The 26,544-nt window shown below is 42.9% G+C and overlaps 1 protein-coding gene across 4 annotated transcripts in view; it reads left to right on the top strand.

Moving 5' to 3' along the window:
* The window catches only part of PPP1R12B (protein phosphatase 1 regulatory subunit 12B), a 786,992-nt gene extending 775,730 nt beyond the window's left edge, over positions 1–11,262 (top strand). For all 4 annotated transcript variants that reach the window (XM_069238924.1, XM_069238923.1, XM_069238925.1 and 1 more), the window contains one exon: positions 7,790–11,262. In XM_069238924.1, the coding sequence (XP_069095025.1) occupies positions 7,790–7,876 (87 nt within the window). In that variant the 3' untranslated portion in view covers positions 7,877–11,262. The remainder of the gene's footprint in view (positions 1–7,789) is intronic.
* Positions 11,263–26,544: the final 15,282 nt, after the last annotated feature.

Below are 26,544 nucleotides of genomic sequence, written 5' to 3'. Positions count from 1 at the left end.
TATCATTCTATATTATGAGAGAACAACTCTTGAACCAGAAAGTGAAGCCATTTATGACTGTGTAGTTGTTTTTGCTGCACCAGTCTAACCGTATCATAAGCTTTTATCCACATGAACATGTTGAAATGTGGTTTCTCTCTGCCAGTTGGTGAGCTTGAGGGTCTTCAAATTCTCAGGTTCTTCTTATTTTGTTCCACAATGCAAAGCAGTCCAATGTAAGAGTAGCTGGTCTGAGCAGTTAACTAGATAGCCCACTCGTGGAAACTCAACCAAGATGTGTTGAACTCCATAGTTTACTTGATTCACCTAGAGATGGGCTACTTCATGAGCAATTTGGAAAATAAAGTGTACCAGCTTTGCCTGACAGATGAGCAGGGCCTGTGCTTGCTTGTTGGATAACCTTATGGTTGCAGCAACACATTCTGTGTCTTTGTTCCTGCTCCTCTCAGTCATAATGTTCTTCAGATGTTGAGGGACGGCACAGGGTGCTCTCTCTCATTCTTGTAGATCTGGTCTGAGGCCAACAGACCTGCTTTTAGAAATCCCAAGCAAGACCACCTGGGTTTGCTTAGCCAAGGCTTCATGCTGAAAAGCAATGGAAGATGCCCCAACTCTCGCCTCAGTTGCTCAGCTTTAGCATGTTTCCTGAACAGTTAACCTTTACTGGTATGGTACTCTTCTGAGATGTTTTAACTGTAAGAATTTTCAAAGAGCCAGTTGCAAAATGAATGGACTCTTATATCCAACATTACTTCTCTGTATGTGCCACTTCCTGGAACTACCTGTGCACATTCTTCCATAGCTAAGATGCTTTCGAGAAATGAATGCAGTCTCTTTCTCAAACACAATCTTCAATACTGTGCTCTTAATGCAGAGTTTGAAGACATTGTCTTTGAAATGTATTTCTTTAGACATTGGTCGTCCTATGATGTATTTTCTGTATTCTGTTGTTACCCTTGATAAGGACGTCACCCTTTTATTTGGAAATAGGAAAGAGTTGGGGTGTACAATCATGTTCCCAGCACCCTCACACCAGACTCTCTGCCATATGGGAAGAGCTTACATTTATCTTGGGAGAACTAGGGAGGGTTTACACATCTGCTGAGACAGAAGAACGATATGTGCATGCCTGCATGCATGGCACTCACCACACATAGCCTTGAATGACTCCCCTGAGAACCAGATTCAAGCCCTGCCTCATGGTGGTAGCATAGTAGTTGGAAAAAGGAAGGAGCCTTGGGCACGCCATAACCAAGCTACCATGAAGGTAATTTTATCCTTTTTAGGACATAGCTCACTTCTATCATTTCCATTGTTCTTATACATAACTCACTTCTGTCTTTGCCATTATTCCTTTACATTTTAACTGTTTGCCATTACAAGTTCAAAGCACATATTTTGACTTTAATTTATCCATGGCATTTTTGATCTTGCAGTGCTAACAGTGGAGGCCATGAATGACACATAACATTGCAAATTTGTATGCTTTAGAAGGGAGATGGGTTTGTTGCATGAGATTCATTTTCACATATGGATGCAGTATGTCTTGGTTATATGGGCCATAATTGGGACATTTGTTATAATTGATATGGCTCGTCTCTTGTAATGAACACCTTAAGTTTACTCAGTTCAGAATTTACATCACACGTACCTTACACTGTACAGGCTCCACAGAATGTTCCCGGGAATGGATCCGATATGTCTGCAGCCACCCTGATGCAACTGTTTTGCACATGGTATGAGGCTGTCTAACATGGTACTTTTTGCACATGGTATGGGGGTGTCCGACATTGGCACAGGTGTGGGTCCATGTGTTGGGACATATCTCAGAGATGGTAGATGTTCAGCAGCTGCCATACCCCATGCGCTGCATGCTGAGGATTACTAAGCGGATGAAACGCACCAAAGACTATGTCTTGTGGACCTTGCTGTGGCCCTCTTTAAACGCATGATAGCAGTGTCCTAGAAAGGTGTGCAACCGCCCTCGCTTACATGTTGGCTATGTGTGGTGCTCAAATGGCCTGCAGCTGAGGCAGGTGCCTTGACTCATAACTCATGATTTGCAGCACAGGAGGGAGTGGGGGAGATGGCTGCACTTTGGGACACATTTATACTTAAACTCTGGGACAAATTGGACACCCCTGCATAGCTCCTAAGCATACAATATGCCCGGTAATTGATCCCGGCCCTAGCTGCGAACCCAGCTGTGAATCCCTGGGTGAGTCACCCAGCCCTCATGGCCATATACAGTGGGATCACCATGATTAGCCACATAGTGTACCCCACTCACCTTTCCCACTTTCATACAGGTTCTACTTTCATGATACTTGGGTTTGTCATGGTGCTACTGCCCTCTTAAAGTGCCGGTTTGATGTTTCATAGTTAATGTTAGTATGAGTGTATTTTCTTTTCTTTGCTTTCCTCATATTTGGCAACACCCTCAGAACTGCATGGACAATTTCTTTTTTGTTATTTGCTCAGGCGAAGATACAAGAAATGTGTCTGTACGCTAAAATGTATCCTCTTTCTGCTTGCTGGTTATTTGTTATGACAACATATGCACAGTTGCCTTGTGTGTTGATGCATATACTATCTGATAGAGACTTCTAGTTGCAGATTCCTTACCTTAGAATTTCCCCTAGGCGTTAGACTGGATCTGGAGAATTTTCTTTGAGCAGTACCCTTGCTTGCCGTTAGGTGGCATTGGTCAACTCTGCATCCGTCGTTGACGTCGTGGTCACCATGATGAGTTCGGGGTCGAGTATAGGCACTGCCTCGGCACGGTGACGTCAGTTCTTTTCTTTGGCACCACGAGCTGATCTGGAGAGAGCTACCCTGGTCACTTTTTGACCGGCCTCAGCACTTTTGTCAAATTTTGTGGTCACTGTTGGTGCATCTAAGGATATCCCTGAAGACTGGGTTGAAGCCTTGCGAGGATTGTCACCGAATGATGTCGGTGACGGATCCGCATCGAGTCTGTTTGTGGTGACCATGCCCCGAAGTTGTGCTCTGAGTACCGGGCCATGCACCCGAAGGCTTTGAGGGAGCAGTCCTTAAAGCTAATGGCGGCCCGGCGCTCTACTCCACATTGCTCCCGGTCTCGTTCGAGAGGAAGGTCTGAACACCGGCCGCAGAGTCACAACCACTCGTCCTCGAAATCATCGGGGCATTCGGGGAAGAAAAAGAAGCAGCTCGGAGGATGCAACGTGGGAAGAGCATCAACGATCTACGCCTACACACACGGAGCCTACTACTGGGTCTGCCCCAAGCCTCCTTAACTTTCTGGGAGCCAGAGTGACCCCTGCCCAACTAAAGGAAGTTTGAGGCTCAAGGCCTCAGTTTTGGGCAGTCCTTCCGGGCCTCTGGAGTTGGAGGGGGGTCCTTTGGGTTCCGCACTGGCAGCTGTGGCTCCGGCCACCAAGAGTTCCTCCAGATCCAAGCCCATGCTGGTGGCACCACTGAGAACTATCCTGGCGCTGGCCAATTCGTGGACGCTCCCGACGTCGGTTGGGCCCACATCCAGGATCGACCCAATCCTCGACGAGCTGGAGCCGGAACGGCGTTGGCCGACGCCGCTTCCAACTTTGATGGGGGCTAACTGCTCCAGGTTGGGTTCAGAACCTTTTTTCTATGGGTATGAATGCGAGGAAGGGTTGTAGGAGTCCCTGGATCCTTATGAATACCAGCAAGAAGACCCAAACGTGAACTGGGCTCAGGAATTGGGGCGAGGCAAGTGGTCTTGATACCTCTCTAGACACTGGCATACTGTCTCCTCCTACTGTGGCTACAGTAGAGGGAGCTTCTTATTCCATGGTGGTCAGTAGGGCAGCCAAGGTCCTCGGCCTTGAACTGCCTACTGTTGCAGTCAGTACTAATCTCCTGACGGAGGTGCTTCTGCCCAGAGCGTCTGCTTCAGAGCCTCTACTTCCATTCTGTGAAGCCCTCACCCAATGTCCTTCTGGGTACCTGGTCCAAACCTAGCACAGGGGTTCCTGTGAATGGGGCAATCGCTTGCTGCCATCTGCCCACTCCATACAACCCTAAATTACTGACTGAACACCCCAAGCCAGAAAGCTTGGTCATTCAGGTATCTTCGTCATCTGGCGCATTCCCTTCTGCTTCCCCGGATAGGGAATCAAAAAGACTGGACCATCTCGGGAAGACGTTGTTTTCTTCCTCTAGTCTGGCATTCGTTCGGTGAACACCGCATGCCTCTTGGGCCGTTATACCCACTATTTGTGGGACATGGTAACGCAGATTCTGCCGCAGATCCTGGAGGAGGCCTGTACGATCACAGTGGTAGGTACAATTGGCTCCCAGGCTTTTGTCGACAGGAGAGATGCAGCCAAGTTCACCATTCGTAGTGGGCCGGACTCAACCGATAGTATGGTTTAAAATTAGTTCATGGTGCTTCGTGTTGCTTTACTGTATTGAGGCTTGATTCTCTAGGACTATTTTTTTCATATTGCTCCACTTGATTGATTGCTAGCTTTCTTAGTTTTGATCGTCGGAAACCTCCGTCATTTATTATCGATTCTGCTCTTAATTTTTGCTTTCATAAATACTTTTCTGCATGGTGTTTTCTCCCAAATCTTCTCAGGAGGTCTAAACCTTTCTTCCCCACCTCTTGCTTTCGGACAGTAGGTCATTTTTGGTGATCTTTAGGTTTGATGGTGAAAATGCTGTTCTCTGTAGCCTTTCTCTCCTCTCGAAGCTATTCTCCACTGAGCTCTCAGACCTGTTTTGGGGCTAGAAATTGTTTAATCCCTGCAAATCGTCATTCGATTTAAAAAGTGCTGCATTACTGTTAGTGCTCTTGTTCAAAGTTAATCAAAATAGCTGGTTAAATCTTTGAAACGGAGTGAGGACCGGGGATTGAGACATGGGGAAAATTGCCCATTTGTAACCACCAGAGATGTGACACCTGAGCAATCTAGTATTTAATATTTTATTTTTATTTTATTTGGGTTAATATGAAACATTTCTTACTTCCTTACGTTGGCCTCGAAGCACTTTTGGGCATATGAGTGTAGCAGGTTGTATCATGGTGCATATTGCAGGAACCCTCTGATGGGGAACCACACAATCATCTAAACTGGGAAGGAGAGTACTGGAATACGTCAGAGATCATCATATAACCCCAACTTACTGATAATGTCTTGTAAACATGAGATGATGGCGACGTAGCTGATCTTTGGTTTCTCTTGTTTAGAGAGGCGAGATTTTCATCTTGAAACTTCCAGTAGGGGGCGATTGTAAAAGGGTGTGGGGTTTGGTAACAAATAACGTGCAGAGGACTGCCCCCATTGAAAAGCGTTAAAGGGCCTTGGTGATATTACAGATACAGCAACTTGATTTCTCAGCGCCAAGAAACACTTGATTAAGATGTCATTTCAGTTTCTCTTGTGGCCTTCACTGCAAGAGAGCACATTTTACCATACTGGACCAATGTAATTCCGGATTCCTGAGTGCAACATATTGTCTTTATTATTTTCTTTCTACCGTGTCTAATGAGCTTAAATGGGACTCTGCACAACTCCACGTTGACCTCCAAAACTCGTAGTAAAGCAGCCATGGACTTCATTCTATATGTCTCAAAACATGTTTTCTACCCGGGGCAAGTAGAAAGTATAACTCTATCTGGGATAATTTTCGCCTCTCGTTTCTTATTCACTGTTGTTCAATGTACTGACCCAGAAAATTGTGTGAGGGGTAAAATGTGGTAAAAATGTGGTAAATTACATTGTACCTAGTAGTTTATTTACTTTTATCTCAACTTAACTGTGTTGAACAAATAAAGTATGAACTAATATAATATTTAGAAAGCTGAAGACTGTATTTGTAATAGACCTTTTAGCAGCTAAGTACAAAGGTGCAACTGACTAGAAAACATGTTTCACATACATGTTAAACAAAAAATAATCGATGATGTGTAGGACGCTATGAAATTCCACTCCTCCACGCTGGGGGTGATCTCCCTCCACTGGCCACATTGCTTTGTTTTGAAATGGCCACCCACCATATATTTTGCTTCATAAAATGAAACTGACTTATCTTGAGAGTATCGTCAAAATAATAATTTCAAAATGTACATTCCACTGATTGATTTCATACCTTTGCAGAAGCGATTTAGGAATGAACCAATATTAATTGTTGACATAAAAACATATTAATAAAAAACGGCCAAAACTATATATATAATTATTTGCTAATGTTATTTATTACAGTGAAGGTTAGCGAGGTGTTTTATTTCACCGATGTCTGACCTGTTATTACCAAATTTACCTACAAAAACGTCAAGCAATTACTTGTGATATGTTCATTTATTCTCCATGATGCTTAGATAATATCTCTGTTTAGCAATGCCACTAATCATTAATGTTTCCTAGGGAGGGGGTAGCACGGAGTCAACATTACAAAAGCAAGGAGTGTTATTTTGCTTTAGTTGTAGTCCCAGTAGTTTTACAAATGTTTTGTCTGCTCGAGTTAGCATTTCATGAATCGCCACTACCTGTATGTAGAAGGGTTGCTTAAATGAAAAAACACCCTCCACCCCGGCTACAAATATTTTTGACCTCCAGTTCAAAATGGCTCTCATAGATCAGCGTGCCAATAAATTCGTCCTTGTATGGAGCAGAGGTCATCCCAAATAAACTACCTCAAATTATGAAGCTCACTGAGTTTGTGCCTGCAAATGATCTTCTCAGGTACTGTCCCTCCCACAAATCTTGCATACTTCTTCCCGAAAAATATTGAAATATTTCGTGGCAAACTGCGTTTTTTTACTTCCTAAGTGTGGTACCTTTGTGTGCTGTGAATGTGCTGCATGTTGAGGATGTAAGAGAGTTCTTGCTAGGAATCTGTTGGAGATGGGCTAAACTAGGGGCAACGTTATAGCTCTAGGTTTATTGTGTACTTAAGAGGACTTATTGAAGCTATCAGTTGTACCCATATGTTCTTAATAATCGTGTTACGGAATACCTGCCAATCTGTGTGCGGTACTTTTTCAGAAGGTTGGCTAAAAGTCGTAGAGCTTGAAAGGCCGTTCAGTGGGGGGCACTTCTGGAGTATGGCAAAGCTTAAGGGTCTGTCATTGAATACTGAAGCATCAGCACATACCGTGTATATTCCATCTAAGTCTTTGTGTCAAACAATAAAATGCCACTAAAATTGTTATAGACCCGGGTACTGCCAGCATATGTTGTGGAACGTTAGTATATAATTGAGTCCCATTATTTGTGAGTGCCTCCAATATGCGTGTTCATTAGATGTGATGGGCTGCTGCTAATGTGATCCTCACTCTGCCAGTCTGTCATGGGTGTTTCTCGGATACGCCAAAGTCCCCCTCAGTATACTAGCCTTACCATTTTCCACATTGCCATGCTCTTTTCTCTTTGGTCCTATTTAGACATGCACCCCACTGCCAATGAGAAACTCCCTTGTCATTTTTCGAAATGCCATGTCAGCTTTTACTCTGTCGTGTCAGTTTTCGATAAGCCATGGCAGTTTTCGCCTTTTTACTTAGCAATACCATTTATTATTTTCTGTTTAGAAAGTTAACATGCCAGTTTCAACCCAAATTAAAAACAAACACCTATTCCTTGATCGTGCCTCTTGAACAGCACCCAATTCTTAGCTTGCTTTTAGACAGATGGTAGAGAATACCTTTTCCGTTAAGATTTTGTGAATAATGGTGCCTGGAAGTAGGATACATTGCGAAGCCAACACAAATACTGCAGGCATGCCCCCAAGATTGACTTATGTTTTCACTACTTTTCTGTCATTGCAGGTTCTGACAGATCTGAAGTCCGACAACCAAAGGCTGAAAGATGAGAACGGAGCCCTGATAAGGGTCATCAGCAAGCTCTCCAAGTAACCACTTCCAGCCGAAACAACAGAGGCCAGAGATGAAAAGGGGCACTTTTTGCACAAGCTCGATCTGCTTTTCTCCTCATACCCAAATGAGAACGCATGGACACTCTTAATGGGATAAGACAGGATTCTGTTTTCCTTCTCATCGCTCTGAGTTTTCAGGATACGCTTCCCAGGTTTTAGCCATCTACCCACATTAAAGATATCGTATTTTTTTAGTCTGCTTGGAAATTTGACCTCAATTTTATGGTAACTAGATTCTCTATTCAGCAACCCAGTTGTGTGCCAGACAGGACATGATTTTTGAGGGAGAACAGAGAGGTCTACATGTGACACAGGAAGACTGAAATGGAGAGGAAATCCATGCACTATGGAGGATATAACGGAAAAGCTAATGGAAGCACACAGTTCTTCTAGAAGTCGAAATACTTAATGTTCGTTCCTTTGGGCGAGGAGATCTGAGCAATTTTTGAACATCTGGAAGCATTTGAACCAGAGTTCTAAAATTACCTCTGTTGATGGCCACATTTAAAGTTACAGAAGCCTGTTCACCTCTATCTGACACTGTCCATCTCAAACTATCTAACCATGTAAGATCTGGGGGAACTGCTCTTCCTCACTCTATGCTTGTTGCTATTTCCGTATTTATTTTGTATGTTGGCCAGTTCTCTTGCCATGTATGCTATATTCGTAAGGGGTTTTTGAGATACTGGTATGAATTTTTTCTTAATCAAAGCAAATAGTTTTCAATACAAGTCCAAGAGTGACTGCAATCATCTTGCACCTGCTTAATTGAAAGGCCATGGGAGACCCAGCCTTTTGTTCTAAATGTCTTGTTCGTAGGTGTATTAGCAACCTTCTTTCTTGCAAGACTTGTGTAAATTATAATCACTCACCCCTCCCCAGAAAGCCACCCCTGCATGAAAGCACACCGTATGGATGTGGAAGAAAAAAGAGAGGGTGGTAAATCTGAATAGTTTTGATGCTTTTTGCTTTGTTTGGAATTAAATGATTTTCATTAGATTTTTAAAATAATTTTCTAATAACTAATCAAATCTTTTCTGTATTCCCCTTTCCTCTCCTGCGGTTGAGAGGTAAAACAGGCAGAGCAGCATTTCTCGTAAGCCCAAACCTACACCTTTGTTCTCCAGGTATCTCTCATGATGATTCTTTCCTGTCCTTAAATGTTACCTGACATTGTTCTGAATAAGTTTCTGGCCTAACATGTGGAATCACATTCCTGACTGGTCCCAGAAAAGTTATTTTCCACTGGTTAATGAAGGATGGCCTAAAGGTTTTGTGGCCATCTTTTCTTTTTTGTAAGCAAATATGCGCACTAATAATGATCAGCTGCATTAATGAATTTTGCGATTTATGGGTCTTGTGATGTTCCCTTTTTGTAAGTTATTCAGGTGAAAGAGACATCCTTTCTCAAGTAGATAGCCTTCGCTCCACCTCTTGGAAAAGGAGTAATCTTTTTGGATGCTACATGATGTATTCTTGATGTTCTAAGATCTTAGGTGTGATACCACTTAACTGTAGATTAGAGTGATGAAAGATGTTTGTTGTGGTAGGGTTTCACAACCGTTATTCAGGGCACCAACAATGTGCTTTAATTCACCTAAAACTAATTGGATGTATGAGAGATGTCTATTTGGCATATGTATTCTCTTGCGTGCTAAGTATGCTGGGTGCCACAGACGATTTTTAGATTCTAATTCTGGACGCAAGTGGTCATAGAAGCTTTTTCTAGTGGTATTAGGATTTTGAAGTTTGCTGCAGGTTGTCCGAGGTAACAAAGCTCTCCCATCACCATGTTGTGGAATGTTCGTATTTCTAAGTACATTCATGTCCAATCCAGGACAAGCCTGAATCTTGTCAGTCTTGGCCTTCAGGCTGGACATGTCTATGACTTGCTTCCCTTCACCCTCGTGCCATAGATCTGGCAAGGCATTGGTTGACTTCTCCATGGGAAAGGAGACAGTATGATAGAAATGGTTACAGGGCGTATCCTGGACAGAAGCCATCATTTCCCCTTCTTCTTTGGAATCCACAACTTAGAAAGTCATGCATATCATGCATGCCTCTAGTCCTCTAAATTAGAGCATGAAGCCTGCGATATGGACCTAAGCTGTGTTTAAAGAATGTACCAGAGTTTAGCATTTTTATCTGATTATCTCTGCATCAAGGCCATTTGTCTCGCCAGAAGTGATCATTTGAAAGAAAACAGTTTTGACAGTTACTTTCAAGGTGGTAGGCTTGTAAGTACTTAAAAACCTGCCCTATTTGCAGATGTACAAGCAGCCAGTGCAAGGAACAAATAGTTATGCCGTATGCTCTTTCTGTGAGCTGCTAGCTCAGGTTCCCCGTATTCAACACGATTTTGTGTCACAGATTTACAGTTATTTTTGAGTTGCTTGAGTGTTATGACATTCCATGATGTAGTTGGGCTGCAGGAAAGACATCCAAAGACGAACAAAAATGTTTGGAAAAGAAAAGTTCTTAGGCGTGAGAAGTATCATGAGCTCTGCAATTTACTTGTTGTTTCATAACACGGTGCAGTGTGTCACGGATGGTTGGTGTAGATTCCAGCACTAAGAGATCTTGCTTCATATACCTTGGTTAGTCTGTCAGTAGACCAAAAGGGAGACATGGTCATTATCCACTTCTATTCATTCACTCTGTTGTGATCGAATGTACAGCTGGTGGAGGCATCACGTTCCGCCATGTTTTACGATCCTTCTGATGGGCTGTTTTCCACCCCACTAAAAGCTGTCTGGTGATTAATCCTCCCTATTTTACTTTGGTGTAGCTTTAGTTGCAACAGCTCAGAATGCGAAATGCCACCTTCGGTTGCTTTCACGAAAATCTGCTGAGTTGGCCAGAATTGATTTGTTTCGCATCTACAGAATGTTAAAAGTATCTCTGTCCAGGAATATTAACCCTGACACACCTTGCTCATCAGCAATAAAGGACAGCCAGAGACCCTTAGTAAGGGCCGCATCTGATGGTAGTATTACCATTTAATTGTAATTGTTCATGAAGTTCCTCTGCTGAACGGAAAATGTTTTATGCTTAGCATTCTAGGTTTCGACCTCTGGTTTTGCTTTCTGACAGGATATATCATCTTAGCTAATTCTTGCTTACTGGATGCTGTCAAAGCAAATGAAGTCCTCTTTTATTAATGCGAAGGATTTCATCTGATCTCTTCTTTTTTTAATTGATTAATATGTAGATTTCGTGAATTCATTTATTACGAAATGAAGCATATTAGTTGCAATGATGAACTCCTTCTTTGTTCTTTTGCACTGTGGCGGTATAAACTACTGATGTCACATGTCTTAGTGGAGATGTTTCATCATTTTGAAGATTAAACCTAATTTACTTCCATATCCATTTATGAGAATTAAATGGTGTAAGGATTATGGATGAGAGTTCAGTCACTGGTGATATGGATCTGAAGAATAGGTTTATTGTGTTACTCCTAAAACCAGATGTGTGCTTCGAAGACCTTTGTGAAAGTTAATTCCAAAGGGGAGAGCCCACGATTAAGAATGTCCCTCCCTCTTCTATGTGTTCTGAGGGCAGCTGCAGTTGAAGCACACTTGCATCCCGAGGGAGACTGGTTCTCATATATTAAGACTTGTGCCCCAGAATTTTTTTTCATTTCTCTGCTCGAACCATATGTGGAGAGAGGAATCTTAGACTGTCACATGAAAACAGACACACGCTTTTGTGGATTTATCATGTATGCATTACTTTAAAACCTGAATTTCTCACTTATTGGGAAATAAAAATTGAAATGTCTGGAGGAGCAGGAAAAGGCAGCTATGTAACGAAATGCACCATAGTGGTACATTTTATACACCCATTCTTCTAGGACACTGCATGCTCTACAGATGTTTGTTTTGACGTATTTTTTTTAAGTAAGCTAAGTGACAGCGAGTTTTGATGTGTATTTATAAATTTAAATTAAAAACATAAGTCTCAGGTACAGGAATATTTTGAGACACTTGGTTTCCATATACGAAAGCGTAATTCCAATGTGCTGTCCCGCAGTGGTCATTTTCCTCTGTTCCGTTAGGTTGTAAAAGTTTTTTTATAGTGCACTGTTGTCAACAAATAAGCTAACCACTGTTAGTGACAAAAATGGTAGCGTGACGCGAGCGTGAATCAATTAATGGAAATCCAAAGCTGCGCACTATGTTTGAATGCCTTATAAATATCCTCATTTACCTGGGACGGCACCCCATGCTTTTGACAAAAGAACTAAAATGTCCATTGCCCGGTCCTTAAAATTACATTTTGGACTGTGATTTGATAGTAAATTGGCTGAGCAAAGATTTCTTGCTTCCAGATGAAATTAATTTTTATAGAAACTAGAATAGCAGACCGGGAATTTTATGGTCCTAGCAACATTAACATAAAAAGCATCCACGAATCGGCATTTTGAAGTTGCTGAAGTCGTTCAGTCATTTCTTAAGCGAAACCTAAACCAGCGTTGTGGTTTTAGTTCAATATAGGTAGAATTAATGCTATGGCGCTAGAGCTCTGTGTGGGAAAATGACACTGTTTGCAACACTAGCAACATGGGGTCCAATGGTAAACTTGGAATCCATAATTATGCCCTCACTTCGAACTTGTGCCAGAGGAACAGGAAGTAAAGCCCGCAACGAAGGCAAGATGTGAGTAGACCCCAAGAACGGAATTCCATAACTATGAGATGTCCATCTGTGCAAGATTAAGAGATTCGGGCTCATCCTCATAAATGGCATGAAGCAACTGATTGTCAAGCTTAGATGGAGTAAGTAATCTGCTTTAGTAATTACTGACCATAGCGGCAGACGTTGGTTTAATGCAAACCGATCAATTTAATCAAAGATGAAGATGACAGAATACTCGATAAGTGCTTGTTATTGAAAGGGATTTCATGGATATTACTTCATGCCTACTGGTTAAAAAGGAACTCACTTGTTTGAAGGCAGGAGACCCATGTCCTCTCCTATATGTGCTAAACGAAATCACAGACCACCTACTGATAAAAAAAATAAAAAAAAATCTAGCCTCAAAAGAAATGTTCTCCTGTTCCCTGCATTAACCATCCTAGCTTGCTGCTGTTGCGGCTGTGCCACTTTCAGGTCTGACTTTGGCCTCACTTGCAGAGATTGTTATTTTTGGAATAGTGCAGTAGATGTTCAGTAACCACTCTTTCGCTATTAGAAACATGCTACTTGAGTGCTACACACAAATGTGTTATTACATGTTAATGGCTTTGGACTATGGATGTCTGACGGTTAATCCATATTCCCCACTTCACCAAATTGTGTGATCCAGGGAAAATTTATTTTCTGGGGCCTGATGCAAAGTGTATGTGCAGCTCTTCAGGCATTTAGGTATCACCCTTACACGAGATGCCAGTGAAAATGTGTATATGTCACATGGCTTCTAAGCATCTCAAGTAGTATATGCATATCTGATCTCATGGATTGTGTTTTTAGGCAGCGAGATCAAGGAGAGCCCAGAGCAAAACATAAAAAGGTGCTACACTTCCATCTGTTGTGAGGTAGATCTGGAGAAGACAAGGCAGACGAGTGTCTGTGAAGCAGGGTGAATGTGGGGGGGGGGGGGGGTCAAAGACTGTGATGTAAGGGTCGGGCAGCTTACTGTTTCAAAGCACAAAGGAATTGGAAAAAGGCAATCAAATGCGTGTCTACACACATCAATAGTAATACATTTGATCATTTACTATTTATTTTTTACTGAACTTTGACACAAAGTGTCTTGACAGTATTGGTTGTTTAAGCTGGTATTTGCAGCTCAATAGTCCTTATGGTTGCTGGGGATTGTTTTGAAATGGAATTGTAGCAATTGTTTCATGGTTATTTCACCCTGACAATATCCATTTTTTCCTTCAAATCATGTGAAGCGCCCCTGTTGATCCTTTTTATTTGCTTCATATTGGTAGCCTATCAATTTAGCAATTGACCATAATTGTGTGACTAGTTCTGCAGCCTATCTTAACTATTATTATCAAGAGGTATTTATTTAATCTTGGTTACTATACTGCCTCCCCCTTTTTCTCAATCATGCATCACTATGTATCTGGATGACTAGTGGGGAGGTGGAGGAGGTGATCTGCTGTTCACGGTTTGTCACTGCATTCGCTGGCTGGGCCTTTCCACTGGTTTTGCTCAAATTTGTGCTATGCCCACCTGGAGATTAGAAAAAATGTAAGTCACCCCTATGAGAATCTTTGAAAACTCAGGCTGAAGTGACGGGAGCCTCCCATCATGTGTTCAGCTGCAAAGTTGGGGAACTTTGTAAACACTGGTTAATAGCACTGTGGGAAGATGTAGAAAACCTAAACCATTCTTTATTTCACAAACCAGCCTCACATTATGAGAGTTCTTTTAACATCTTATGTACACTAAAGAGTCTTTTATGAAAACAAAAATGACGATGGGCGGCAAACTGAGCATATTGGTAAGCAGTGTCCAGCCTAGCATTTAGCTCTTAGTGTTGTATTGTGCATATAGCATTTAAAATCTGGTTTATCCAAGGTGCACTTCATCTTAGCTTGTGGCCATCTACAGGTCTGTGTCTGATATTATAAATCTGACACAGCATGCGGGATCAGGGAGCACAGTATCACATATTATACCAAAAAACTATAAAATATGTGCAATATACTGTATTAGTGCAGAAAGGCAGCTAACAAAAAATTAATTCTGGTTGCAAAGAAACTGCAGTTACTCGTAGTTTTTTCTCTTCCTCCTTACAAAGCACCAATTGGTTAAATCACATGGCCAGTAGTTCTGTGCAACGCGTTCTGACACAAGATGCTAGGCATTTTACAAGTAATTTTTTTTCTGCTTACTTGCGAATTTCCTTCCTAAAGTAAGGAATACTTATTTTCAGTTAATTTATAGAGGCAGTCTTCCCTAGCCTCTGGGTGTATATTCATGCCCTAGGTTTTGTTTTTAAAGACAGTCCATGATGTAGGACATTGGGAACTCAATGCGATGAACATTTTTATATAATGTGTTTGAAGAAACCTGTTCCCTCATTGCTCAAAACTAGCAAATATTTACTGGTCAGAATACTGTGGTTTGATTTCATGTAGTTCGCATCAAAAGGCTGAAAACACAATTGGAAAACGAAGGGAGATCAGATCAAAGTGTTATTGAGATAGATTTAGTATTAAGATAATCAGAAGGGGGTCCTGGCTAAGGATAAGCATTAGGGATAAAAGGCGAGGGTTATGATTAGGTTAGTGTTACTGAATGGGTTATGGATAGAGATAAATTTGTGGTGAGGGATGGGGTAAAGGTAAAATTAGGAGTAAGGTTGAATGTGAAAAGAGTGAAAGAAAAAATGGAACGCAATGTAAATTCAAACCAAACAATTCAAACATATGCCGTTTTAATAGAAATTGGTGTGCTGAAGCAATTTGAAAGAAACCTCCTTTTATTCAGACTTGATACTTTTTCATTTAATTCATCTCTTTAGATAGAATACTTGTCAGAGTATTCTGCAAATATCTTCCTGGCTATCAATCAGTCTATCAACAGTTTGAATTTCCATAAACAACATTTATCTACATATCTTGGCCTTGCACAGGAACACATGTTTCTGGTAAGGGTGAGCTCAAGATAGTGGAACTGGCCTACAATAGTGGTGCAAAAAAGGTGCAGAAATCAAAGAAAATGTTAGGTTATAGTCGAAATTGTTCTTCATTACAAAGCCACAAGGATGAATTGAATATGGAGATTCTGCTACCGTTACATTTTAACTACTTAAAAGTTTAAAAAAATACTTAGTATTTTCTTTTTTTACAAAAAAATCAAGAATGCTGAAAGTTACTTTAATGGCACAGATGCCATATTTTCTATGTACATTTTCAGATTTCTTTAATTTTAGGCCATTGTAGTTCTTGGTTCTTAAAAAGGTTAATGCTGCTTTTGCTTTACTGGGTGTAGCTGTGTTCCTTTTTAATTTATTTATTTTATTATTATTTTAGTTCTAATGGCCTTGTATTAAAAACAGAATGCAAGGATCACGGTTTTTCATCATGGTTGCCTAGTTCAAATATTTGCTCAAAAAGCTGAAAACTCTTAGGCCTAGCAAAACACCATCACATAATTGCAGTCTGTGCAAGGCAAGATCAGCTCTAACTTTTAGGCTGTAGGGGTCTACTTGAAATTTGGAGGCAATTGAGTTAGTTGGGAAAGCGTTGTCATCCAACCTTGGATATTGTGACATGTGATTTTACGATGTACTGTAATTTAGTCGATGAACTACTCCATGAATAAAAATGTTGATTCATCATAATAAAAAGGTTTGTCAAGGGGTGTTGAGCAGAGTTTGTTTCATGACAAGCTTCATTGCAAAGAGTGTGCAGAAGAAAGTGGTTGGGTAACCTCTGTCCAAAAAGTGCTCCATCCACCGATCGCTGTTGACACACTCACACACACCCATGCTTCTGCTAAGTTCTCTCTGCTCAAAGGAAGAAAAATTATGTGTACATGTGCACATGTAACTGGTTATGGATCCAACAGAACTCTCGGTTGTTTCCTTGGGAAGGACAGTGTAAGGAACGTTTCTTCTATTGTTGAGTGATGTCATCTCTCGAGTCTCAGTCAGTTGGATATGTAGCTTATTGTCATAAAATAATGTGTTCTAGTGAAGTATTTTATTTTGGGGGAGCATTTTTTCACTCTACTTACAATATTTAAGTTTGTCAGTAACTGCAGTAATGCCCTATTTGCTGGGCATTATCATTCCAAAATGTCATCAGTTTGTGGTGTGTGTTTGTTGAGGATACTACCCCTGACTTATAATATGACCACGGGATTCCTTTATTTAACTGCTTGTTTTCTGACCTTTGACTATCTGTTTTGTGCGCACTTACTTGGACACTGCTTATGCTGTCTTTGTTGCCTATGGCTTGCTTGGACAGCTTGATGCTTGCTTTAGTGCACCGTGTTTAGTGGGGTCCTACACTCACTTGTTGATACATCTTGGCTAATGTGAATGGCACGAGCACCTGGATATCCCAAGCGTTCTACGGATTTGGGGTGTTTCCCTTTTCCTCCCTCTCCCTGCCCCCATCCTGCTGCTGTTCATGGATCCAAAAGAAACGGACATACAACCCAGAGAGAGCAGAGACATGACCTTGTAAGGGGTTGAAAATTAAAATGTAACTTTATGCAATCTGAGTGGCCTTTCTAACTTGGAGATGAAGGAGGTTCCGTTTTATTGGTTGTTTATTAATATTGTTTATGATGATGTAGTATTATATAAGTATTACATGGTTGAATGTTTGGGAGTAACCTTCACATGTGTATGATGGATGAAACACACACCGATATTTATAAATAAACAAGTAAAGTGTTTTAATCTGGCCTCTGAGTCTTATGTTTGTGACAAAGTGTGGGCAGATGAAGTACAAGTATGCACTGTGATTCTGCAAAAAGTTATTCCTTTATATTGTATGTCAGGTGTCTTGCTGCCTTAATGTAAACTAATTGAGGCGAGGATTGTGTGACCTGGCAATACTGTGATTCTGTGGGTGTGTCAGACCTTATTTTATATTAATATGATAAGGTGACGGGTAAAACATCTATTGCCCTAGGAGGTCGACTTGAACCTTTTGACTCGGATAGGAGTGTTAAATCATCTGATCAGAAAATATACACCAATAATCAACAAATATAACATCAAATAATTTACATATTCAATGTGGAGTCAGGAATGTATACACACCATGACCTATGTGGCCATGAGTCACCACACCGATTTAAAAATGTATTGACCTTAAGTTAACAATGCTAAAGTCACGTAAGTGATGCGCAAGACCAAATGATAGAAATACAGCAACAAAACAGGTTGTCCAAATCGTCTAAAATATCCCAATCTAACTAAACCATTAACGATCAAACACTCCAAAAGAACAACACAATAACAACAGAATTAAGTGAATAATAGAAACAGTATACATTCAGTTTGTGCAGTTGAATAAATCACCATCAGTTAGTATACATTCAAAAACAGATATTATGTCAGGTATCCCTAACACTCTAATTCAAAAAGCATGTGTGGGCTTCATGCAAAAATAAAATAGTCAAAAAGTAATTTGGAAAACATCTAACGATGGCGCTAACCATAATAAGCGTTGTTTTTTTAAAAGAGAAAACCTGCAAAAAGAAAGACAAATGAACATTGGTTATTCCTCCCCTAAATAGATCAGCAGTCAGTTGTGTCTTCACCAGCAGAGCGCAGGAACATCAGGTCTTCATTAATGAGCATCAGGACATGAAAGGGAAACATTTCAGTAAAGTTAGGCCTAGTATATCTGAACTGTTAGAATCATAGGCAAGAACAGAAACACATCTAACTCAGAACAAAACTAGAACAGAACTAACTTACATCACCTAAAACTTTGCTATATTAAAGTCCCAAAAGTTACTAAGTCTCTATTGGACGTTGTCTGCGCTTCAGATGTATCTCTTCTCATTCTCTTCACCCAGGATTGGATCACGCTGTCACTCCTCTCTCATCTCCGGTCACCAGCTTCCGTGATTAAATACATTTAAGCAATGTGGAAACATGTCTTGTGATTCCTGCCAAAAACTAAAACTCGAGCAAGAACAAAATATGCAACATGAAAACACGACATTGAGCACTGAGGCTCAGTGTTTAAAACAAAAAAATCTTATCTCAAAGAAAAATGCAACACGAGCATTAAAGCAGCAGGACATAGATTTCCACTGTGCAAGTCACAGAGGATGTTTGAAGAAACATTATTTGCAAAGTTAGCACACCATTTAAACATTGTGTTTCTGGAAAATTACTAAAACTTGAGGCCTTTAAACTAGTGCTAAACATGAAAAATAAAGCATTTAATAATGAAGTTAAACAATTGACCTTTTAGTACATATTAATAATCATCTTTTTTCCGTACATTTAATTATGAATAAACAAAATACATTAACATTGGACATTATTTTTTAACATAATACTTTGTTGTTTATGGTGTCCACCATGTCAGCTGCATATTTATTTTTCGAACACACGTTTTTCAGTTAGGCCTTTTAATACACATTATTTTACATTATGGTTTAGTGATACATTTTTATGATTAATGTTTGCTCTCTAACAGTGGGTCCTTAACTCTCTTTTTTTAAGTACTTGTGCATTAAAAGCAAAATGTGATGTTTTTGGTATGATTTACACAAGGCTTTGCGTTTTACAGCATGCTCAAAAACAGCTGAAAACAGATGTTTGCAGAAATACTAGGTATATATACCTGGCTAGAACATGTTGACCACTAAGGAAGAATTCGTATATGTGTTGGACAGATTGACTTCAGCAGCCATTCCCTCAGCATCAACCTCAAGGTACTGATCCGCCCTAAGGGGAATTCTGGTCAGAGGTGCCACACAGCATAATATTGAGACTCTTATTTTCAGTACAGATTAGGTCCCATTGTCATTACAGTGCTGAAGAAGAACTGCACAAGTTATATGCAGTTGAAAAGAGAGTTCAGCTAGAAATCTATATCTTTACAATTATTCAACACATTCAATGTATGTACTTTCTGCATAGTATAACAGCAAGGTATCTTAAATATGAGGTGTCTGAATGAGTGTCTTGAATGGGAAGTACACTGAGCATTAAAAGTAAGATTCCTCACCTTTAGAATATGCCCTAGGTGCTAGGCTGGATCCGGAGGTTTTATCAGCAGTGCTCCCAGGTGTTGCTGGGTGGCGCCATACAGCTCCACATTGACCTCATTCACAGATCTGTATAAAAGGGCTACCCCTGCACATTGACATCAGTTATTTTCTTTTACATCTTCAAATGCAGATCTGGAGGTCCGCTTCCCTTTTGGTTGGTTTAGCGAGTTATTTTCAAACTGAACTCCAGTGTGCAAGGGAACCACCTACGACGACACAGTTCCAGTCATGCCCGGACTGTGTGGCTTTGATATTTGGGCAAAGGCACACCTCAAAGTTGTGTGAGGAATGTGGCTCAAGCACCCAAAGGTGATCCTCTCCCTCCTCCTCGGAGCCCTTCCCGCTCCTGACTCCTGCTGCCCCCGCCCTCCCACACTCCCATTGGAGGTTTCCCTCCCTCCTTCCAACTGCCACTCCCTCCCACCTCCCCTCTTATGCAGGCCGCAGCGCGAGGTTAAAAGCGACCTCTGACCCTGCATCCTTGCAGGCAGGTCGCTTCCTCCTCACCACTGCTCCGGTAAGTGCTGCCATTGTTTTGGGCTTGTCTGGGCGTGTTTGGACTTCTTGGCTTCTCCTCTCCCGGAAGGTTCGTGCCACTGCTTCCCTGTGGCCCTGCCCCTCTCCCTCCTCCTCGGAGCTCTTCCCGCTCCTGACTCCTGCTGCCCCCGCACTCCCATTGGAGGTTTCCCTCCCTCCTCCCAGCAGCCACTCCCTCCCACCTCCTCTCTTATGCCGGCCGCAGTGCGGATGCACCAAAGGCAAGCCGTCTGTGCCCGTCCGTGCCCAGCACCAGACCCCCTGGCCAACACGCCCTCCCGCACCACCGAACACCTTTACACTGCCAACGAACTCCACGCCCTTAATCCAGGACGCTCCTCCATCTGCTTCCAGTCCACACCGACACGCACAAAAGGAACCTTCTCCTGCAAAGCCTGCATTTTCACCTGCAACCTAACCTCCAAACTCCAAATTAAAACAGACAGCCGCCTAAGATGCATCCTGCTTAACACCCGCTCCGTCCACAAACATGCAATTGAACTCTGGGACCTCCTGACCACATACTCGCCCGACGTCGCATTCCTCACCGAAACCTGGATGAATTCGGCCTCGGAACCAGACATAGCCATAGCCATACCAGAAAACTACAAGATCACCAGAAGAGACCGAATCAACAGACCAGGAGGAGGAATTGCCAAAGTCCACAAAAACACCATAAGAGTCTCCACCAACTCCCACGACACCATCAACTCCGCCGAGCACCTCCACTTCAAAATCCACATCAACGCCAACAACACACTCAGAGGAACATTGGTCTACAGACCCCCTGGACCCAGACCGCAGTTCTGCAACGACATCGCCGACGCCAACAGCTCCCAAGCCCTCGCCTCAACAGACTACATCCTCCTCGGTGACCTAAACTTCCACCTAGAAAATAACGATATCAACACCACCAACCTAATCGACAACCTCGTCAGCTTCGGCCTCAAGCAACTCGTCACTTCACCCACCCACTCCTCAGGCCACACACTTGACCCCATCTTCTCAGCCAGCAACCACGTCTCTTTCAGCCACACCACCGAACTCAGCTGGACAGACCACCGCTGCATCCACTTCTCCTACCAGAAACCAGTCACTCACCACCACCGCACACAACCCCCCGATGCATCTGGAGCAAAATGTCAATGGATCAACTGATCTCAACTCTCGCCCAGACCCCACCCCCTGGAACACCAGACCCCAGCACAGCCACCACCAACCTGCATCGCTGGATAGAAGATTGCGCCAACACCCTTGCACCGCTCAAAAAAAAAACAAACACATCCCACATAATTAAGGCCAGCTGGTTCACCCCAGAACTACAGGAATCCAAACGGCTATGTCGCAGAATGGAAAAAACCTGGCACCTTGACCCCACCAACTCCAACCACATCGCTTTCAAGGATGCCCTACGCAAACATCACCAACTGATCCGCACCACCAAAAGGACCCACTTCAAAAACCGCATGGACGCCAACGCTCACAATAGTAAAGAGTTCTTCGGCATCATCAATGAGCTCTCCACCCCCAGGACCTGCTCCAACGAACCCACGCCATCACAGGAGTTCTGCAACTCACTGGCAACCCACTTCCGTCGAAAGATAGAAGAAATCCATAATAGCTTCAAACCCCAGACCCATCAGCTGGCTACAAACACCCAAGAACCCAACACTCCAAGCAACACCCACCTCCTCCACACCTGGACCCCCAACAACATAAAGGACACCGCCACCACCATGGCCTCCATCCACTCCGGATCACCATCGGACCCCTGCCCACACCATATCTTCAATAAGGCAAACCTCATCGCCCCCCACCTCTGCAAAACCATCAACAGCTCCTTCAAGTCAGCCACCTTCCCAGAAAGAGGGAAGCTGCAGAAATCCATGCCCTGCTGAAGAAACCAAAGGCAGACCCAGACGACCCCAAGAACTACCGGCCAATCTTCCTCCTCCCCTTCCCAGCCAAGGTCATCGAAAAAATCATAAACAGCCAACTATCCCAGTTCCTGGAAGACAGCAAGGTACTCGACTCCTCCCAATCCGGATTCCGCAGAAACCACAGCACCGAGACTGCACTCATTGCTGCCACAGACGACATTAGGACCATGCTCGATGAAGGAGAAACAGCAGCACTCATCCTCCTGGACCTCTCCGCAGCTTTCGACACGGTATGTCATCACACTCTCCGCACACGCCTCCACAACGCTGGAATCCACGACAAGGCACTCTACTGGATCTCGTCATTTCTCTCAGGCAGAACCCAGAGAGTCTGCCTCCCACCATTCCTGTCAGAAGCCTCCAGAATCATCTGTGGTGTTCCTCAAGGATCCTGGCTCAGCCCCACGCTCTTCAACGTTTATATGGCCCCCCTCGCCAACATCGCACAAACCCATCACATCAACAGTTTCCTACGCAGACGACACTCAGCTCATCCTCTCCCTCACGAAAGACCCTACAACTGCAAAGAACAACCTCCACAACGGACTTCACGCCATCGGCAGCTGGATGGAATCAAGCCACCTCAAGTTAAACACAGACAAGACAGAAATCCTCATGCTTGGAATGACTCCTGATGGCCCACCTCCCTAGGAACTGAGCCGTCACCCACCACCCACGCATGCAACCTAGGCTTCATCTTGGATTCCACACTCAGCATGACTCAGCAGGTCAATGCCATCTCCTCTTCCTGCTACAACACTCTCCGCATGCTCCGCAAAATCTTTGTGGATTCCCGTAGAAACCAGGAAAACTGTCACCCACGCCCTGGTCAGCAGCCGATTGGACTACGGAAACACCCTATATGCAGAAATAACAACCAAACTCCTAACAAAGCTGCAAAGAATCCAGAACGCATCCCCCTGCCTCATTCTGGACATCCCAGGCCGCAACCACATTTCCCCCCACCTTAGAGACCTTCACTGGCTACTAGTATCAAAGAGGATCACCTTCAAACTCCTCATCCACACAAGGCCCTACACGACACAGGCCCAGCCTACCTCAATGACAAACTCACCTTCCACACCCCCACCCGCAATCTTTGGTCCGCCAGACTCGCCCTCGCCTTCATCCGCCGCACCACCGCCAGAGGAAGATCCTTCTCTCACTTAGCCGTCAAGACCTGGAACTCCCTACCGCTCCACCTTCGCCAGACCCAAGACCTCTTGACATTCAGGAAACACCTCAAGACATGGCTCTGAGACCAGTAGCAGCCCCCCCCCAGCGCCTTGCGACCCTAATGGGTGATTAGTGCGCTCTATAAATACTTGATTGATTGATTGAGACTAATGTAACTGAGAGAAACGGATGTGATCTGAGTGACCACGATTTCCCTGAGGTGTCAATTGTGTCATGTGCTCGGCTGCCCAATCATCCCTGCTCTTGGGTAGAGATGAGGCACTGTTAGTTAGCCAGAGCAAAAAAAACAGGTTAGACCGGCACGTGTCACCTGTAGTGGGTTAGACTCCGTCCCCCACACCATAGGCAATTCTGCCGCTCAAATCCAGTAGTTTCACTAGAATAATGAGAGCATTCAACATGGTGCCGCCAATGTTTGGTCAGGCTCTAATTTTCAGGTCCTCCTGATTATCTGGCTCACTACCTTTAAAGACACCTCAGTACTATATACGGAGACGTCCGTGGTATTGAGGATTTTCCTCCTCAGCTAAGTAGGGAGAACCTAACTAACACTGTAGGTTGTTCAAGCTTGAACTATTATCCCCATTTGGTGTGCTTATCTCTGAACAAATTTACCATTCATTATGGCGAATCCACAACAGGTAGGAATTGCATTCAATATGCAAACATCCCTTACTGCACATTTACTGGCACATGGCCTAACGGCCCGGGAGTGGGGGGGGGTCTAGTCACATTTGTCGTTGACACTCACCCATCCTATAGAACAGAACTTTTTTATTCTTGGGTCACATGTCCAGCAGTTGATGGGAACACCAATACATTCTATCACTACACACCTGCAAACGTACCTGCACAATACAGAGCATATGCATATCTAGAAATACCTCTATCTTATCAAGAACATAATAATTGGCTTGATGGCGCCCTACCCCACACAATTTTACACATTAGGTTAGGTCCTCTAGGTAATGAAGGTCCTACCTGGCCTTTATTGGCCACTTATATGCCTCACCCTGCTGCAGCGAGCCTAACAGTAGCCGAGGTCCGTTTCTTATACGCTGAGCTGACCGCAATATACAGACAATTAGTACAGTTTGTAATGCAAACATTATATACGAATCCAGCACGTGCTGCACCAGCGCAACCACATGCAGTAACGCCAGGCATTAACCCTGCGACTGTACATTCGATCAGGGGCAAAGTACCTGCCAAACGGGAAGAAATTCCGTTTTAGTTAGCTCAAAAAATAAACGCGCTGGAAGCAGTATTTCCCCATACGGGACCTCAGGATGAACATAGAATATTAACAATGTGCTTGCCATTTGGGATGGTTCCCTTTGTAGATAATTGTAATACATGGGGCAAGGTATTTGCCACGCTCTATACTACTGCACATGGTACACACCAACACTTGCAAATTTACCGGAAGTGTTGAAACGAATTCAAGATGAATACAGGGCTGCCCGAGCCCTGGATTTGGGGATGCAACTAATGGCCAACTTTGCCACAGTATCCTCAATTATATTAAGTAATCTTAAAGGGGAAGCAGTCACACTAGCGGTGCGCATAAAGCTTTGGGTTGTTCCTCCACAGGATCAAGAACGTGAGCTGTCAAAGATTATCGCAGAGACCTATTCTAGCATTGGTCGAGATAGTCTCGGGCCAGACCAACAAAACCACAGTTTCAAGGTAAATCTATCGCCAAAGCAAGCTCTAAGAAATGCTAGAATAAAAAATAAAAAAACACCCATAAAAGAAAGGGGAGAATCTCCGCATGCAGAGACCCCACAGAATATATATAATCTCAGTACTAGAGAGAATATAAAAACACCTGACAGATATCAATATACTGATACACGCCAATCTTGTTCCTTTCAGGACTCGTCGGAAAAACGCAGTGAGAGGTGGGCGGTCAGAGCGAAGAACTGAGTACGTGAAACTGAGACATGAATCACAACGCTCAGCAGATGTTTCTGTTAAAAAAGAAGAGAAACTTCTCCAACAAAAACCCCAATTCAAAAAGAAAAAGGTGGCAGCAGTTGCAGTTCGACATGCCACTCAAGAATTGGGGAAGTGGGCACTAGCGCTATAAGACAGAGCAGCAGTGGTCATAATAGTTCGCCGGAACCTTCTAGAACATCTGGAGGTGAAAGCAACTAATGACTTCTTACATGCAAAGACTGCGGACATGCTTGTCTCCACGCCTGATAGGGTGTACAAAGTAACGCTACCGTTAGGAGACATTGAGCACAGAATAGATGCAATCTTTTGGGACCGCGTCGTAAACATATATGATATTCTACTGGGCGAAAAGGATTGGCCACCTGAATTTGTCTGTACCTGCCCATATGGGGAAGATGTTTTCAAACCTTCTTTCTCGCCTTTTGTTCCAGAGGAGCTCGCCCAATCCTACACCATTGATTGCGCATTGGCGCAGGTACCTGCGTTATATCGCAACCACGTAGGATGGGATAAAGATTCCCCCTATCATGTAATCCCTATTAAAAATCAACCCCAACCTCAAACACAATATCCAATAAAAGAGGGAAATCCTCACACAACTGGAGTACCAGGGCGCAAATTGAACCCTGTGTCTCCCCCATGAATAATCCATTATTCCTAGTAGCTAAACCGGACCATTTGTACAGAATAGTCTTCGATTACCGACATTTAAACAGTCATACACGCACATACGCTATGCAAACTTCACACAGCACGGCACTCATCAACAACATAGTGCGCAAAAAATACAAAACAACACTGGATATTTCCATTGGTTTCTTCTGCCAAAAAATAGTGCCTCAGAGTAGAGACTTAACCAGTTTCAGTGCACTAGGCTCCCAGAAAACAATCTGTTGTTTACTCCAAGGGTACAAGAACAGTCCAGGACTATTTGCGGCTCATGTAACTTCAATATTGCACGACATAGACCCTGAAGCATTGTCCTATGTAGATGTATCTCACGGATGATGAATTGCTACAACATTTAAGACGGGTAGCCCGCATTGTTGTGGGATTTGTTGAGTTCGGCTACAAATTCAATTAAAAAAAAAAAAAAAATAGCCTTCCTTAGCGTCCTGTTTCTGGGATATGAGCTATCAAGTGAAGGAAAGAGCCTAGTGCCACAATTCTTGGAAAAATGCGCAGTTACAACCACCAAATACAATAAAAAAAACTCCGAACCTTATTGGGTTTCCTAAATTTTGGCAGCACTTACATTCCTGAATATGCATCACGCATAAAACCTTTATATACTTAAT

The sequence above is a fragment of the Pleurodeles waltl genome, chromosome 6 (genome assembly GCF_031143425.1).
Source record: "Pleurodeles waltl isolate 20211129_DDA chromosome 6, aPleWal1.hap1.20221129, whole genome shotgun sequence".
Lineage (NCBI taxonomy): Eukaryota > Metazoa > Chordata > Amphibia > Caudata > Salamandridae > Pleurodeles > Pleurodeles waltl.
This window is presented reverse-complemented; position numbering and strand designations above follow the sequence as displayed.